Consider the following 19877-nt stretch of genomic DNA (forward strand, 5'->3'; position numbering starts at 1 on the left):
ACCAGGCCCTTATTCTGTTGCTCAATGGGTAGAACTTTGGAGTTTAGTTTTCTAGCATTTAACAGAATAGTACTGCCTCACAATGCCACAGTTGTAATCCTTGGTGGTGAGCTGCTGTGTAAAGTCTGTATGTTCTCCCTAAATTAGTGTGAATCCTGATCCCATATCCCAGAGATATGCATGGTACATAATGGTGACTCAAAATTGACCTGGTGCATTTCCCCGGGTTGGTTCATGCATTACACCATTACATCCAGCGTAAATTCTGGACTAGGGAGCATGAATTAGAATACGCTAACCATGTATTTTTTTTTTAGTGTCGTGTATTTTTACGCAGGATTATTCTATTTTGCTGAACCGTAGTTTATTTATGAATGTATGTGCTTCTGTTTCCTTTAAACGTCGCATTTCTACTTTTATGCGATTCTAAATACGCACCAAGCGCATTGTCAATTTAAATGGCAACTGTACAGTATATAAATAAACTATATTGTGATATATTTTCTCACTCTCCGGAAAAAATAACATTCCCAGAACCACATAATCCCAACACTGGGTCCTGAGTGCAATGTTTTCATTTATCTGCGCGGCGAATGTCCTTTTAGCAATTTTTCTAGCGAGTATCCCAGAAGATTGAACTCCATACGTATATACGCCAGTAAAAAAAATGACGGCGCTACATGAAAAAGTAACAAGTTGCAATTTCCGTCTTTGAAAATTCATGCAGATGTGTGAAATAATGTTGTGCTATTTGTTATGGTTTTTATATCAGCGTGGTAAGATACTTGAATACGTTCCTGACACGGTACAATCTGGGCACTTTTTTAAATTTTCATTTCGGGATTGTCGCTTTTTCAGAAATAATCAATTCCAGTTAATAAATGCACATATATGAGAAGTCTGTGACACCTTGAAGAGGAGGCGCGCACGCTCAGGTGTTTTGCCGCTTCCGATGCCGACTGCCTGTATGCCCAAGTAGTCGCGCAGGTGCTTCACTTCCAAAACAGCACTCCGACGGGAGCGGAAGTGACGTCACTGACATTAAAGAATGTAAACTGTTGGAGTGATCCATGGCAACAGCGGAGTCTTCAGCAGTGCAGCGAACTGACAGTCTCTCGTTCACACAGTTCTCTCACCGAAACGGCTCATTCAGTTTTCTCTAGAAACGCGTCTTCTCCTTCGCCTCTCATGAAAGGTTAGTCCACGATTTTCGAGGACTTTTTGAGCAGAGAAGTGGTTGAGAAGAGTTATTAACAGAGTAAGTCAGAGTACTGAGGAATGCGAAGAGCTCTCATCAGTGAAACGGCTGAGACACACAGATCACGGCACCTCCACCACCATCAGCTGTTGTAGCGCCGATGCTCCGTGCGCTGTATTCTGCCGGGTGATGGAAAGCACACCACTGCTCTTTGACATTGCAAGGCTTCTTTTCCTGATGTATGCTGGCGTAAGACTAAATACATTGATCACCACATCGATCTCCAAATAGATCGATGTACGCCAATGCTCTTTGTATGTGAGAACTTCACCTGCAGCGTTAGCGAAGACACTCAGCAGAGGAAGCATTCACGCTGCTGCCAGCCGCCGGTTCGCCCAGGTGTCTTGGTTGGAGGGTAGCGGCATTTACGCATAATTTATTTTCTAATAAAAAAATAACAAGCTTCTGTAAATTCCGTGAAGATGGCGACTGGGACGGGTTGGCAGCAGTATTACAGCACAGCCAGCGGCTCTTCCACAGGAGCGGGGAAATATAATTCCGGAGCCACATCAGCCATGTCTTTCCAACCGGCACTGAGCTTGGAGTACAGCCAGGATCTGCACCTCAAAATGAGCAAGAAGATCGCGCAGCTGACCAAGGTATGCTGAGCGAGCAGACGCGCTGACTACATGTGCTTGTGTGCAGCTGCGGCTGCTAAGAACAGAGCGAGGGTGAGCTGCCCTGGTGATGCGCTGCTGACACCCGTTTGGCTCAGGGCATCGCTGTCAGTCACTGACAAGCTGGTTTCGTTTATTAAGTTGATTTATGTTTCGTGCAATTTTTGATCGCGTTTGATTTGAAGATGTGACAGTTCGCTGTGCAGGAAGACTAAAAGGTTTGAAAGTTGGAAGGAAGTGTATGAATAGTTTATTTTTTTATTGTTATATAGTTGTTTTCTGTAAGGAGAATACAAACGTAATCATTCTAATATTTAATGTCTTTCAAACTACATCGCTTTACAGCAAATCCTATTATTTAAGAGTCCAGTCAAGTTGTGCGTAGTGCTGCACTGGACGGGTTTCTTGACTTTGAAGTGGATGGAGCAAGCTGACAGTTTTAGGTTAGTTTCTATGTTAATACAGCTGAACATTAGACGCACACACACAGATATATACACTATCAATGAACAGCAATGTCTTGCAAAATCAATGAACAGTGCATAATAAAATACAGATATATTAACTGCGGGAAGGTTTGGATTTAAACATGTGAGCTCTTACCTGGTTATTGTTTTCGGCTACATCCAGCCACACAATGGACTAGCACAACATATATTAAAAAAGACTGCAAATTTCTTCCCAAGATTCTAGAAAATAGGGAATTAGTGCTTCATAATTTAACGGAAAAGGTGCAACGGTGGACCACCTCTTTTTCTATCCAATTATTTTTGTATTTGTTAATTGATAAATCATACTGCTTTTACTGTTCCAGAAACAGCAATACAATACAATGTAATGTAATATAAACTATAAGGAAAATGTGTTAATAACCATTATTCTTGGTTGGTAAAAAAAAAAAAAAAAAAGTTAATGTTTTAGTACTATATTTTCATTTTGGATTAAAAACAAAAACATAGGAAGCACAGTCTTTAGAAAGTTCTAAGCCAGACATACAAAGGGGGTTGGAGGGGTGGGTGATGATCTGGAACAAACTACCAAGTCATTAAAATAGAAGCACAGACCCTGACAACTTAAAAAAAAAATGTCTCCATTAGATAGTGAAACAACCCAGCTAACTTCTAAACACAGAATCTCAGTTGAATTAATACTTTTCTACTAATTTGTAAAATCCATCTCTCCATCCATTTTCCAACCCACTATATCCTAACTACAGGGTCATGGGGGGTCTGCTGGAGCCAATCCCAGCCAACACAGGGCACAAGGCAGGAAACAAACCCCGGGCAAGGCGCCAGCCGACCGAAGTAATTTGTAAAATTTCCATCATAATTATTTTTACTGTAGGACATACTTAACTGGTTTGGATTTTCTTAGCCTTCTTTATTTTATATTACAGTATAGGCACTGAAGATTGTGGCTGGAATTATTCATTTTTTAAGAAAAATCTGATAAACTGATGCTGACCACTGTTTAGTGTATCTTTTTAAGTCAGAAATTCTGCAAACATAAACTTGAGCTGCTGTTGTGAAGCAGTGCTGTCTTGACTGATGAGCTTTCGAGTGATCAGGATAAATAGAATTTAATGGCTCCTATATTTCCGTTCAAGATGTTAATGTATAGGTGTTAAACATATGAAATAGTTTAAAATATATGTGTAAGGACTAAGAAATGTTTCTAAATGGTTCATAATATGGTACCATATGATTAGAAGCTGCACATTTCTTCAGTGATCATACAGAATGCCAACTGCTTTGGAAATGTTTTTATGTCAGTCCTAAAATTTCAATCTACGTTTACAGGAATATTCTTTGCCATAATTCTTAATCTAAAAGCAATGGTAAGAAGAATTCAAGGTGGTAAAGCTTTTAAGAAATCAGCACCCTCCTAGATCATGTGTTACATGAAGCAGAGCTCAACTTTTGGAAGATGAGCTGTTGAATAGTTTAGTGTCTTTCTAATTAGCCTTATTGCAGTGTGATGTTAGATACACTATTTACAACTAAACCCAATGAATATGTGGTTATACTTGTACATCACACTTCTACAGGGAGGGGCAGCATGGTGGCACAGTGCTAGCACTGCTACCTCGCAGTAAGGAGACCAGAGTTTGCATTCTGGCTCCTCCCTGCATGGAGTTTGCGTGTTCTCCCTGTGTCTGCATGGGTTTCCTCTCACTGTCCAAAGATATGCAAGATAGGTGGATTGGCTCAAGTGTGTGGCTGTGTGTGTGTGCATATGTGTTTGCTCTGTGATGGACTGGTGCCCTGTCTAGAGTTTGTTCATGCCTTGCGCCCTACGCTGGTTCCAGCACACCCCATGATCCTGTTCATGACAAAGTGGGTTAGAAAATGACTGACTGATGACTTCTACAGGGATCTTTCCAGTCACCAAACTGTAACTGCAGGTAGTGTAAGGAACAAGACAATTATTATTATTTATCCATTTCTTGGCCATGTAGAATCTCCCACTCCCTGAGATAAATAATGAAGAAACTGAGTTTAGAAAAGGATTACTTAATGAACAATCTGACTTGTATTATCTGCCTTAACTATTATTACCATTACCTATGTTTTTTATATAGAAACATGTCACTGTCTAGGCAAGTTAATCTTTTTACTGACACAAACATCCATTAGTCCTTTTACTTCCTGTACCTACTGTATTTAGTCCATTAAAGTGTAAAGGAAATGAGAGCGCATTCTGGCTGGCGCATCAAATTCATACTAGGAACCAACTTTGGACTGGAGACTATTTCTTCACATGGCACACTCCTTGCCATACCACAAAGCCACGCACACAATCTGATAATTTAGAGTTGTGTTAATCTAATTAGCTTGCGTTTGGGATTTGGAAAATACCCAAATAATATTCATCTTGACACAAGGAGAGCATGGAAACCTCACATAGACAGTAACTTACCCGGCAGTCAAACCAAGGTGCTGAGGCAGAAGTTCTAACTAAACAGTGGGCCGTGTTTCTATTATGGTTGTTATTATTATTATTATTAGATGGAATATTGGTGTGGGTGTGTATGTGAGACTGCCTTATGAAGAACAAGCACCCTGCCCTGGCTCAGTTTATGTCTTAATACTAAGTTCCAACTTTCCTGACTCTAAATTACTGGATAATATGTGTTTAATAATAGAGTCACACATGGACTATTGTTAGACAAACTTTATGAGGATAGCAGTCTTCTAGCTATTCTGGCTTTGAAGATTAATTAAAAGTCAAATAGCTTTTGCAGTTTGAATCTCATGGACATACTATATATGAGTCAAAGACTAAAGTCATACTAAACCCATTTCTGTCAATTTTTTAGGTGTCTAGTAGTGTAACGCCTGATTCTTTCAGGCTTTGTGTGCTTTGCATGTCTGCAAGTGACAGCGGCAGATAAATCACTAAGCTTCTTCTTCCTCCCATTGAACTAAAACATTTCAGCTTCTGTCATCAGACATGGCATTCCTATCATTTTTTGTGTCCATGCATTTGGATACTCTGCCTGTTAAGAAAAATCAGGTAACTGAATTGCTAACCTTTCAGGGTAAATGCAGATCTTGTGTCATATTTGTTCTTTTTAGAGGTGCTATTTAAACTTGTGTTTTTCTAGAAGTTTTTATAGAATATATTTAAAAAAATGTTAGGCATGACTCCAAAAAAAATGATATGCTTAAAGGGTTTTTGGAGTCTTATGCTATTAAGTCTCCAAATTTAAAGAAAGCATTTACCATCTGGATGCTGATGAATTCTTATATCGGTTCCATGGGTTTAATAATTCTGTGGTAGAATGTGCTGTCTTATCTTTGAATAGCATACTTAATTATTTGCTCACATTATTTATGTGAGGATGGCGGTGGGGGTTTGCAGGTTTATGGGCCTTCCATATTCAGCAGTTGACTCATTCAGTTGCATCAACACTGAGATCTTGTGAATCCAGATATTATAGAAGTTATGACACCACAGAGTGCAAAGAAACATAAAGAATGAATGTGAGAATAAGCCCAGATGTTCTTTTTTATATTGTTTTTTTTTTTTTTGACTCGGAAACTCTCTTTAAGCCCTTAATATGTGAAGCAGTAACTGAATTGAGATAATGGAGTCGAGCCTAGCAGCACTGAACACAAGGCAAGGAACAACTCCAGATAGGACACCAGCCCATCACAGTGCATGCATCCTTAATCTCACACTGGGGCCATTTCAGAGTTGTCTATTAACCTGATCTGCATGTCTTTGGGGATTTAAAAGGAAAACTTTTCATACCAGGAGAAAAGAAAATGGTGCAGACACAAGTAGAGCATGCAATCTTCATATAGGCTGTGGGATTTGAACTCAGGTTGTGGTGTCTATGACGCAGCAGAGTCAAAAACTGCAACACAGTGACACCCCATTGGTTAACACATATTGTAAGATAGTTTATGTACTTTTCAATGGACGGATCTCATAGTCAGGGCTAGTTTCTATCTTGTGCCTAATCCTGCAAAGCTCCTATGACCCTCAACTAGATTATTTGAGGTCAATAATAAATAAATTGGTATTTTGGTATTTGTCTGTGAGTCAATAGCAGTGATTATAGAGGTACTTGCTGTTTATCGTCTTTGCAGTTTTTTAATCATGTGGCAATATTTGTCAACCCAAATACGGGAAGAACAAATTCCAGTTGTTTTACCGATGTGGCTGAATCCAGCATGTTGGAGTAGTGCTCCTCATTACTCTGACACAATTCCAAAGTCTCTGGTTTGAATCCTGCCCTGTCCACTCACTTTGTAAAGTTTGGAAGTTATGTCTGTGAAGATTTTCTTCCTCTCATATCCCAAAGATATCAGATTTATTGATGACCCGGACAAGCCCCATATAGGTGAATGTGATTGAGTGTGTGTGTGTGTGTGTGTGAGTGAGAATGTGTCCTTCTGACCTGATGCTGCTGGGATATGCTCTGCAATAATACCCCACTTTGGCTTTGATATGGTATGAATGGATGGACTGGTGTAGATTCCGTGGCTTTTAGGAAAAGATGGTGGTATTAAATGTCAGTGTCACATGTCCAGCCCATAAACTCTTATGAAAATTCACTATAGGTAAAAGCTTTCTGCATAAATCATCTGATGATACCAATTTTCCAATATAGTGCTAGTGTGGGCTAAATGACATGGGTGATTTTTTAGTTATATGTTTTCAGGTCATTATTTTCACATCTCCAGAGTACAGTGAAAGTCCTACTTGCATGTGTTAATCTGAAGCACCATGAATACAGAGTATAACTACCTTTCCTAACATTATTAATTAAATTAAACAAATATTAGAAAAAGAAAAGGAAATAATATCTTTGGCATTATATGGGCAGACTGGAATAACCAAAATAAAGTACAATTTGATTGTGTTATCCACCTTATACTTGACAACAAACTGAGCTGTCATGCGATCATTCCACCTTTTAGATTTATGAAGGTGTTATTAGTCCTTAGTGTGTTTAATTTGAAATCGGCATAGTTTTTGGAGCAAGCTTCTTGGTTTAATCAACCCTCCACCCCTCCATCTCTCGTTTGGGAATTTGCCTGTTATACCTGATTCAGAGACTTCCAAACAATGGTTAGCCCCATAGCAGCTTCTGGCTTTAACAGTTGTGAAAGGCGCTATATAGGCGCCCGATCCGACACAGAGGCACACGTAAAACAAGCAAGTATTTATTTTTCTTCACCTGTGGGCGCACGTCTTCCCCGTGTCCCACAGGCAGTACACAGTCCCAAGCACAGCACACACCAAAACACAAATAAATTAAAGTATTCTCCTCCACTCTTCCTAGGCAGCTTCGTCCTCCTCCTCTTGACTCTGGTTCCTGAGTGGTGGTCGCTGGCTCCTTTTATTAGGCACCCGGAAGTGCTCCAAGTGCTTGATTGCCGACACCTGGCTGCACTTCTGGGTGTGTTGAAACTACTGCCCAGAAAGGCTGAGCAGCTCCCACTGCAGCACCCCCTGGCAGTACCTGCAGAAACCCAACAGGGCTGCACCAAACTCCACCTCCCATGAAGCCCTGCGGGAGTCTGAGGCACTGCTGCAACCCACGGAGGCTGCCATCTAGCGTCCAGGGGGAGGTATTGGGTTTCCCATGCTTGCTCCCCCAGAACATATGCTGCAGGGGCATCCTTAGAGCCTGGTGGCTTAGAGCCTTGATGGTCATGTGGCTGAGATTGCCAATTTTTTTATGAATATTTGTTCCTTCCTGTTGTGAGTATTGACTTCTTCTCTTGAGTAAAGTCTCAACCTTTATTCTTTATTTAATTAAAGAGTGCAGTCACCCAGAACCACTTTTAAAAGAGACAAAGGGGTCACTGAGAATCTGAGGGCAGACTCTTATGTTCCATTCACTCCTAGTGGTCAGAAGATTGTAAAGGGTCTCTAGATGAGTATAGTACACTCTTGAGTCATTATTTTCTTAAAAAAAAAGTGGAAGCATTGATAAGCTTCATTTTTATATTGTCTTTCTTTAGTAGTAGTAGCATCATTGTGACCTATGCAGAGAACAATGAACACATCTCAAGGTGCATTGCAAGCACTTAGCTATAATTTAACTGTTTATATATTTTTTTCAGTTGTAGCGCAGGCAGGTTATGTTTAGGGTCACACAGTCATTGGTGGCGATTGAATCAACATCCTTGTGGTTTGGAGTCCTGTCTCTCAGCTACTAAGCCACAATACCTGCTAGTGCACTGAATTATTATAGTTATCAGGAAACGAAATAGTGCAGTAGATGAGGTTCATAAAAATAATAACTAAGGCAGTGTCATACATGCTTAATCCATGTCATAGTTGTGGGGTCCAAAGCCTATCCCAGCTGAAGTGAGCAAGAGGTAAGAAATAGCACTGGATGGGGTTTCAGTTCACTACAGGGCCCACTCACACACATTGGTACCATTTTGGAGTTGATGATCAACGTAACCTGCATGTCTTTAATAATAATGAAAAATTAAATTTATATAAAGCTTTTCTAGCTACTCAAAGCTCTTTACGTAGAGAGTGAGGAAACTATCTCAAGCACCATTAATGTTTAGCATCCACCTGAATGACCAGCGCCAAGGTGGTCAATTAGACAGTGCATTGGGAAACAGCCTACTCCTTTCAAAAAATACTCAGGGATCTTTTATGACCACAGAGAGTCAACATCTTGGCCTTACATCTCATCTGAAAAATGGCTATGTGGAATTAACACAAGTGCTCAGAGGAAAATTTAAGGACAAGGGAAGGACATGCTAACTTCACAAAGGGAGGGGATTTGAACCCAGGACATTGAATCTGTGAAGTAGCAATGCTAACCACTTAGCTACGGTGCCCTTTGTAGATCATACACGCAATTAATAAATATAATAGATGAAGTAGTGAAAAAATAAGTTAATAAATAATTAATTAACTCATACATTTTGTTTTGGTAACACATTTGCTATAAATGTGTGTCAAGAATTCTGAACTTTGTGTTTGTTGTAAATGTCTTGTCTGGATGTACTGTGAAAGTAAATTGTTGCTTTTTTATGTCTGAAATATTATAGTCATAAAATGCATTTCCTCTGAAGCTTCATAAAAACGGGTATAACTGACAGTGCTTTCTTATTTATGGTAGCACATATGTTTGTTCTTTGTTTCTGATGATGTCTTCTTTGAATGCAAACTTAATATATTACTTATTGAATAGGATGCCCATCTGGTAACTGTCATTCTTGAGAAATGGATACAGGGATAATGGTATATCCACCTGTGAGGTTTTTGAACCTGTTTCCCTGTTCCAGAGTTGCAGGGAGTTATGGAGACAAGGTAGTTATTAAATAGTTTAGAAGTGCCAATTGACATGGACTTCTTTGGAATGTGGGAGGAAAGAACAGGCTGCCACAAAGAAATTGTGCAACGCTCAGGTAGACGGATATTTGCTATGCTGGGCAATGAACTCAGGCTCTCAGGATTGCAAGGCAGCCGAAGGAGCTAGTGCACTACCACAGTGCCCAGGATATATTTCATATTCTCAAATGAATATTCTTAATTTTGTTTAAGCCATATTACCATCATAAAGGGATGAGCATAATGAAATCTACAGCATTTCTTGTTTATTTGTACCCTAATAATGATAAGCAACCTTTTCTCACTTAGTTTAACCTCTCTTGAAAAATGGAATGTCTCACACTGCTTTCTTCAACTTGAGTTTTTTCACATCTTGAATTTTCTTTGCTTAGTTTGCAGGATTTTCTCATGTCTCTATGGGTTTTTCTCCATGGTTAAAGAGGTGCATATGAGGTGAAGTGCCCTACTTTGACCTGATTCCAACCTTGTATCCATTATGGTCTTTGTGATTTTGAGCTGGATTAAGGAGGAAGATAGTGGATGTACCAATGAATGGAAAATTCTTCTTGTTAGTGCCCAGTTCACATTGCTTTTTGGACATATTTTCAATTAATATGAATCTTTTTGCTCCTACTTCTGTGTACTTTTAGCACTGTGAGGCAAATTTAAGAGAAAAAGCCATTAGAATGGAAAAGAACTGAAATTATACTGAAAGCCAAAACTAGTGTTTTATCCTTAATTTCTAAAATTGTTTTGACACTTATTTTTAGGCAGACTGTTCCTACCTCATTCCAATGTAGGGTAAAGCCTATAGCATTAACAGGCGTAAGGCACTAATTATCACAAGATGGAATGTCTGTCCATCACAGAGCACACTCACACAGACTTCCAGTCTCACTCAATCATTTTGCCAAGTTAATGATAGTAATTAGCATGAAACAAATGTCTAACGGACATAAGAAGAAAACCATGAATAAACTTAGAGTATACGCAAACTCCAGAAAATCAGTGACCAGGATATAATTCACGATTCAAGATGTGAGAAACACCATACAGTTTTGTTCAGTTGTACAATGTTTTACAGGTTTCTGCACCATTAGAACCTGGAATCTATTCACCTATTCACACATCTATCCATTTTCTTTGTCTAATGGATCTTTGTTCTATTCAGTGCTGGTTCCAGTGCCCAACTTGGAATCCCTAAATTATGACCCCAATATCTGAACAAAATGGTATTCAAATCATACATGTTAGTCTACTGTGTATTTATTTATAGCAATCAGGCTGCTTTCTGACACTTATTCTTCTAAATGAACCTTCTCACTGTGAAGGCCATGTGAAAAGACTATAAACCACTACTGCTATACCATTCAATTTTCAATGTACTTCTATTCCTGTCCTTTTGACTCCACTCCTTTTTGCCTGTGGCAGTCACTCCCTTCCTATCTCTTTCAGTATTCTTCAATCTCACAGTCCCTCTCTCATTCAACACATTTTTGTTTTTGCCGTTATGAATATTTGGCTTGTGAAATTTAAAAAAAGGCTGCAGCTTCTAATCTAGGCCTCAGGATGCGAGAGTTTTTGCAAGAAGACGCATAACTGGAATAAGGAAAGTAAATCGTTTAAGGCAGAAACCAGGTTTCTGCAATATCTGTGTTTACTTCTGGAGTTCTCCTTTGACAAAACAATCTGACTTGTGGAAGTGTTAAACATTGCCATCAGCCACCATGAATCTGAAAACAAGGATGAAGTCTGTGGTAATTTTCTTGTATTTTATAAATACATTTAGTCCTTCATGTGCTGTGAAGTAAATAACATTCATCCCCATTTTACATCTCTGACCTGAGCCCCTGAAGGTTCACGGTATAAGCACTGATTGCTGTGTAACCTGATCACACTATTTCAACATATCTATAGTAAATATCTGGTGTGGACCACCGGAGTGCATACAGCTGCCCTGACCAGACACAGACAGGCAGCGAAACAAGTGTTGCACAGCACACATTTTTATTTCCATGGGGAAGTGCTTTTCTTTCTCCCCCCATATCAACATAGTCCAAAGCACCAAGCATAAAACACACTCTTCTTCTGTCTTCCTTTCTCTTGCCTCCACTCCTCCTTCATCCTGGTCTGGCATGGAATTACTCTCATTGAGACCCTTTAGCTGCCTCCCATGCGCACATGTGTAACACTCCACAGTCTGAAAAGCAGTTTTGTAACATCTTCACTACATTAAATCAAACTGCTCACTTTAAGACGTACAACAGACTTCACAAATGTTGTCTGTGCTCCATACACCTTGTACAAACTTGTCGTCTGTACATTCTCAAATAATTACTTTCAATTATTATGCAAATAGTAATCATTAGTGACATTGTTTTCACTAGATTACTTGGTTTGCTTCCTGGCTTCATTACAACAGTAGTGAAAAGCACTTGGTCAGGAAATAATGAAAAGAATAGCACTGACATTTTATATCACTTGTACTGATCCAAGAAATGAGATGGACTTTTACCACAAATATAGGGCCACTTTTAATGCTTCAGAGCTGGGGAACCCCAATCTAGATATCACAAGAGCTTCACCTGAAATTGCCACTTTACATCATTTGGCATCAAGATAATAACCTTGACATGCCTGTTCATAGCTGCCATAAAATCTGATTTAAAATCAGGCCAAAAAAATGGCTAAACCTGGAATTATATGCATACACTGCACTTTTTCACATATCACCTGCTAACACGGAAAATGAATCTTACCTGTTCTGAGAAGATGCTATTTTGAGTACTTTCCATTCACAGTTTTTCCTGTTTTCTGACTGTTTTAGTAGACTCCTCATGAGACTCTGCCGGTTGTTTTTCTTGATCCAAGCCATACTGTTATCAACAGTAAAGTGGCACAGTGTGAGGGAGTAGCAGAAAGAGTTTCAAGGGCTGATTCCTGACATGCAACAATATTCTGGTAAAAGCGTTTTTAGAAAATGGATGGGTGTTGCGTTTGGTTTATTGTTTTAAACATTCCTCTACTAGAGCTTTCACTTTTAATATTTAATATTTTAGTAAGGTCTCCCAGTTGTCTTCTGCCACAGTAGTCGGGTCTTTAGTTCTCATTGAACCACAAAATGATGAAATTAATGATGGGGATAACAGACTGACAGGGACTTTCATTTGGAGGCCGCAAGCTACAAATCAAAGCAGTAAGTGTTCAGCACTGCAATGTGTGGTCACCATTTTAAACTGTTTCATCCTTTTTGCAAATGTGGCATGTTAATTTAGCTTTTAGATTTCCATGTGCAATTTTTGGAGACAAGAGCAAAACCATGTTTTTGTTCCGTTTGGATATTATTCATCCATTCTTCCATTAATGTGTTAAAAGACTACACTTTGGTCAGAGTAACCAGTGTTACAATACTGCATCGTTATTGCTATTTATAATTTATAGTGTTGTTAAATTATTCAGTAACATTTTAAGAGAAATCTTAATTAGAATATCTGTGCCTTAATTTTTCTTTTGCTGGATTCACCTAATTTAATTAGTAGGCAGGGCTGTAATACTGGAGTGTATGGTTTAAATTGTGTTTTCCATGTAATCTGCACTTTCATTGCACATTGATGTGTTTCATTTGGACAAATTCAAGCACAGCTAAATCAATAACCACAATAAATGGGATGTCTGGAAGTAGAATTAAAAATACATTTATTTTTTAAAGGAGGCAGGTACAGGGTTCCCAGACTAAGCAATATTTTTATTTCATATATTTAAAAGCGTTAGAAAGCTTTTGATGGTTTTGTTTAGTTAAAATGTTAATGTACTGCTGAGCAGTGCCTTTGTTAATGACCACAGGCACAATAAATGTATAGTTTTGAATCTCCTTCTGTGTGCTTGAATGCTGAGAATCTTTTTAACAGTGTACTTCAGCGTGCAGAAATGATTATGGTGACTGATTATGAGATTAATACTGGAGTAGCATCTGTTTATAAAAAAATGGATATAGTCCCAGATAATAAGACCGATTTATTTTAGGAAAGTAGCAGCACTTGGGGTGCAGTGCAGGCTGGAACTTCAAGAGGGCAGTACTGTGAATCAGCTTCTCGTGTTTAGTTCTTCTTACCAGGTAATTCGTAAGCCTTTATACTATTCAATTGAATTCATTCTCATTAACTGGACATTAAATTTTGAGTCCAGCACACTACTACTACTTCTACTACTACTGTTACTACTATACAGTAGTATGAAATAAAAAAATTCCATCTTGACTTGGTTAACATTGTTGTGCTTTAACAACGAAACTTCCATAGAGTAGCGAATAGCGTCAAAACATTGTCTTAAGTGGCCGTATTACATTAATAACAATAATAATACTTTATTATTATTATTGCTGTAGTTCAATAATTATTATTAATTTATGTGATGTATGTATTGTGCTAATGTTAGGTTAGCTTAGGTTATGTTACATCAGATCAGGGGCCTCATGTATAACGCCGTGCGTAGAACTCACACTATAACATGGCGTAAGCACAAAAGCGGGATTGTGCGTATGCACAGAAAAATCCAGATGCAGGAATCTGTGCACACGCAAACTTTCACGTTCTTCCACTACATAAATCCCGATCAGCGTGAAAAGTAACGCACATGCACGCGCCTTCTGTCACGCCCCAACTCCTCCCAGAATTACGCCTCTTTGAATATGCAAATCAATATAAATAGCCTTCTGTGAAAAGACAATGGGAAAAGCACAGGGGAAAATATAAGAATTTCAGCGAATACCAAGTGGAGGCAAAGGAAAAACGTACTATTTGTTGGTTTAAACAGTGGTATAATCAGCAAAAGAAAGTTGATCGAGTGACAGAGTGTCGGAGAAACTCGAAAGATCCAAGTTTACAAAGTCGCACAGTGCCCGAAATAAAAAAGAAATCACATATCAAAGTCGCCGTGAAAAGGCGAGTCGTAGCCCACCGTCTGAGTGTCATATGAAAGCTTATTAGGGTACAGACAAAACAAATAGGCACACAGTGGGAAAAAAGCACGAAATGTCAACTTTAATCTCGAAATTTCCACTTTAATCACGTAGTTTATTTTGCCATTAAAGTAGAACATCATAAACTTCATCTTAAAATCGTTTATTTTACTAGTTTCTCAAGTAGCACGTTAAATGCTTTGTTCTGTATTTGATCTTCTATGTGCTCTATGTGTGTGAATCACTACGTGCTTCCGTTCTTTCCCTTTCTCCGACACGACACAGAATCCATTACATTCGTGATATTACAGCTCTCTGAATAATTAAAATACTGAGATGTATACGTGATATCATTTTCATGATGATAGGAATGAAAGCATGTTATTAAATATGGGAATACGGTGGCGCAGTGATTGTTCATATCTCACGCAAGAGTCTTGCTGCGCCATGTGCGACCTTCGATGAAATAATTTATTACAGAAGTACTGTCTCTTTCAAACGTACTAACCTCCAATTCCTGTCCTTACTTTTCTTTCTCCAAATGCCCAATCGCCACACAATCAGCTCTGCAATAGACGTTAAGCCATCTGTAAGCTTAGAACGCCGATTCTTCAAAACTTTTAAGGAACATTGAAATATCTTCGTAGTACACGTTTAATTATTCTATCCGTCTATCTTTCCAGTGTCGCGTCAGCGCAAGAATACAATGCAATGCAGGAACAATCCCTGAACTAGCTAGTGCTGCGGCACCGTGTCCTCACATGTTTAATTATTAACAATACAGATTATTTAAATGAAGTTAAAGTTTTATCTGTATAATATAATCAACATATTTTGCTGCATTTCATCTTAAAAATAAATACCGTCATCATATGTAAATACGCGATTTATAAAGTGGCGCAGGTTGTGCAATATTATAACTGTAGTGCAAGTTTACAGTGAGGTAATTGTACTTATAAGTAAACAGTTCTACAAGGAGCACTTGATGGACTGATTGAGTGCGTTTAGAGTTCTTGGGATGAAACCTTTTCTAAACCGCGAAGTCCGTACTGGGAAGTCTCTATAAAGCGTTTTGCCGTGGCTCAGGCAGCGTCTGCTTCATGCTGTATACCGATATTTCTCTTTCCGATCAGCTGCTGCTGTGATTCCCCACTCAGATACAGTGATATAAATACTCCGAGTGGTGCAGCGAGAGTAATATGGAAAAAGATGATCTGCTGTGGCAACCCTTAACGGGAGTAGCTGAAAGAAGAAGAAGATGCAGTGAGAGTTACAACGCTAAAGCAGTTATGGTATTTGGAATACTATGGCTATTCCCTGGACCATTATATTGCTGCAGGTTAATTACAATCAGATGCATTACACTAATAAACAATATGCAGTTAGTTTCAGTGTATTTATAAAGCAGCGTCAGGAATGTGGATCTAAGAAAGAAAGGTGATCACACAGGAACAGTAGCACTGCTTTGACGCTGGGTGCCGCCAGTCTGCAAAACCGATCGGAGAAATTGCATACGCCAAGGTATGAGTTACCGTGGAAATGTGCGTGGCTTTACGCCAAGTTTAGGTTTTATACATCGCGATTTGAGCGTGGAAACGGGAGTACGTAACATTTCTGTGCGTACGCACCGTTTATACATGACGGCCCCAGGTGTTTACTTGATGCATCATCGTGCCGAAAAGTGGCACAAAGGCGCGTCCCTGCTTGCTACTGACACAGAATGCAGCAATGCAGAGGCAGCACCTTGTATCCAAAGTCAGTGTGCCAAAAATTACATCAGACATAGAAGCACACCCCTGTCCCATTAATGTAGGTCTACTCACTTAATGACAAAATCGACTAATGACGCACTGGTTTGAACCATGTACGGTCATTAAGCGAAACAGACTGTAGTGTCATACATTGCAGGACATTACTAATTTAATGTTGTTGTGTTATTAATTTTATTGTATTCTACTTTGGTTTTCCCATGGGTTGTTGCCAATTCTTGTTTTTATGAGAATGGCCATCTTTTCTGTTATTGGCCACTACTACAACATGATGGTGGTAATGTTGCCATTGTGCCACTGTGTAAGATGCTGGTACACGGTTCACATTGTCCAAGTTTTTTGTGTCTCTTTTTGTTTTTAGGGCTCCTTCCTGTTACTTGTGATTTTGATTTTTGGTCTCATGATTTACGCTTTTTGACCTTCTGAAGTTTGTCCTGCTTCTTGGCTTTTATTATTTTAATATTTCAAACCCATGCTTGTCTTTTTGGCTTCTCTTTTGGCTCATTTTCTTACAATCATTTTTTCAACTCCCCTTTTAAGGACAAAGACTTTTTTAAGATCTTGGCAACAAATAAATAAATTATGAATACAAAGCAAATAAAAATACTCCAAAGAATAAAGTCCAGAAGAGCCTTGCAAAGGAAGCCAATAAGGTTAAAGAAGGTTGAATAAGCACAAAGCTCCCTAAGCTCACTGCCTCTCCTCCCTACGATGCTTCTAATTCACTAATAAATTGGAGGTTTTCACAAAAAAACACTCATGTTAGTTTCCTTAAGGCACTCCCAAGTGACCAACAATTTGGATTGGAACAAAGGTGATTTCTAGTGTCTATATGGGTGTTTTATATCGCTGCTGGGTTTCACTGACCAGTGCCTTGAGATGCATTTGAGAGTTCATTCAGTGCTTGTTGATGTAGCTATACCAGCCATGCTACATCCTTATTCCAATAGAGTCTCACCATTTTCAAACATCATGCATGAACATGAGGCAACACTGTGTGCTGCTGCTGTAGCTCTTTACTCTTTGGGGCCCTTCTCTGCAAATTTGGCGGCAACCTTACACACTTCCAGATCCATTGACAGTAGACTACTGCCAGGATGCCAATCTTGTATTTGCAAGTACATGTCTGTATCTAGGCCACTGGACAGGATGCTTGCTTCAGGACAAACCACTTGCAAAACACTTCTGAATGCCTTCATGGAGTCAGTTTCTTTGAGGAGCATCGCACTGCACCCACATTATTTCTGAAGGAAAGGAAAATACACTTTTAAATATTTATAAAGTGTTTGAACTATAGACAGTTAAATATGTGTAAGCTGTATGAAAGCCATTAACCCTTTATCACAGCTTATCACAAAATACAGAGAAAAGTTTGAATAAAATGTCCTTTTCATAGCTAACCTGCCCTATGGTTTAGTTATGTGGATAGCTAGGGGTTCAATAGCAATAGCAAAAAGCATTGGTGATAATGGAAACTGTTGTCTGGTTCTATGCTCTAATTTACATAGTCTGATTTTATATTGTTTGTACAGACTAAGATGTTTGGACTAGCATAAAATATTTTAATCTATGCAGATATGTATTAGGGTCAAATTAAGATTTGTATAACATTGTAAATAGATATTCCCATTCAACTCTATTTCTGCATCCAAAAACAGTAAAATCTCTGGAGTTTTATAAGGGAGTTAAAAAAAAAAAGTTCAAAAGATTGGATATTAATAATCTGTCTTGAATAAAACCATCTTGCTATATTTAAGACTGAAGCACTTTCCATATTCTTTTACTTAAAATGTTTGCCAAATTCGATAACCTTGACATGGTTCTAGGAACTACAGAAACCTGATAATATCATATTCACAATATTAAAATGTCCTCTGTCCTAGTCCTGTGTATGGTGGTCTGTAGAAATAACTACAGTATGTGCATCATGTTGAAGAAAGTAACTGTTAGGAACTGTTGTATGTTAGTTTACTCCGATAATGGTGAACGCTAACTCTTTGTCATAGTTGGATCTCTTCCTGGATAGACACAAAAACAAAAATATTATGTTATTGATTAATGGGAGTGGGGGCATGAATCAATAAGGAGTTTTTTTTATTTTTATTATGTGACATTACAGTAACACATTTATTTGACAGAGCACCATTTATAATAGAACTGATATACTAGCAATTGGTGGAGAGAGGTTGACTTTTATGCAGCCATCTTCAGTACCATTTGGTCATATTGTAAAAGCTTCACATACCTTATTTTTTGTGACACATTAATTATGACAATCTGGGATGGCTGAATTTATTTGTTTGTTAATTGAGCTCTGTAAAAGAAACTATTTTTGAAAATTACCAAACTAAAAAAATATAAAATCCAAACCCCCAAATGCAGCAGAATTTAAACCAAATCAATCAGATTACGCGTGAAAGCCACTAATATGTTAAGGAAGGTTGCTTGCGTTGCCCCCTTCCTCAGCCGTAGCCACTGCTTACAGGATTACAGCAGGATTAATTCTGAAATCATTATATTTCAAGATCCAGCTGCAATGAATTGTGAGTTCAAATTAGGGTGTAAATATAAACATTTTTAGTCAAAGTGAATTAAGTGTATTAGCCACTCAAGTAGACAGATGTTTGACAAATCGAGTTTGGCTCAGCAGATCATCAGTGTTTATTCTTAGCCAAGGAGCCAGATTTTCTCCTACAAAATATTTACTTATAAATTTCTGGTCCTACCCAACCTTTATCTTGTATTACACATAAGGTGCAATTTCATCAATATTTTATTATAACACTTTATAAAATATAAAATTTGAAACATAGATAATAATTTCTGTGAGTGATACCAGACTACAAGGCTTCATGGTATTCTTATTAATTAGTTGATTGTTTGATTAAATTCCATATTGGTCTTTTTTTAAATATTGAATACGGTGAAAATGTATTTGTATATTTACAAGTTCAACCTGGGTATCTTTATAAGCCAAAGACAGTTTTATATTTCTTCATTTACATTACACCAAATGTAATAATGTGCAGCTTGAAATATTATTCAGAAGTGATATTATGTAGTTCACCAAAACCAAATATTACCTTTTGCACCCTGAACCAGTGCCTGTGCAGTTAGCTCTTGATAATTGTTGGTTGAAGCTATGAGTTTGTTCTACTAAAATTTCTGATATAAAAGTGAGTCTAAAATCAAAGCTAAATGTAACTTCTAAGTAAACCATCCAGACACCATGAGTGTGAAAAAGTTAATTTTACAGTTTTCAGATTTTCAAAATGCTGCTCTGTCATCACAGCTGCACATCTCACATGAAGTTTATGTGAGGTGATACAGTACCTTCCTGAATAACTGATAGACACTGCTGTGACTTTACTGACTTCTATTTCCAAGTGAAAAACTGAGAAATTTGGAATATTTCTGATTCAGAAATCCAAATCATGTATGCATTGACAACAAGATTA

The 19877-nt window shown here is 38.2% G+C and overlaps 1 protein-coding gene across 3 annotated transcripts in view; it reads left to right on the forward strand.

Moving 5' to 3' along the window:
- Positions 1-1063: 1063 nt before the first annotated feature.
- The window catches only part of fam184ab (family with sequence similarity 184 member Ab), a 642430-nt gene continuing 623616 nt past the window's right edge, over positions 1064-19877 (forward strand). For 2 of the 3 annotated variants that reach the window (XM_028797795.2, XM_028797797.2), the window contains exon 1: positions 1064-1857. In XM_028797795.2, the coding sequence (XP_028653628.2) occupies positions 1681-1857 (177 nt within the window). In that variant the 5' untranslated portion in view covers positions 1064-1680. The remainder of the gene's footprint in view (positions 1858-19877) is intronic. The other variant, XM_028797796.2, reaches the window with a different exon arrangement.

Source organism: Erpetoichthys calabaricus, chromosome 3, assembly GCF_900747795.2.
Source record: "Erpetoichthys calabaricus chromosome 3, fErpCal1.3, whole genome shotgun sequence".
Lineage (NCBI taxonomy): Eukaryota > Metazoa > Chordata > Cladistia > Polypteriformes > Polypteridae > Erpetoichthys > Erpetoichthys calabaricus.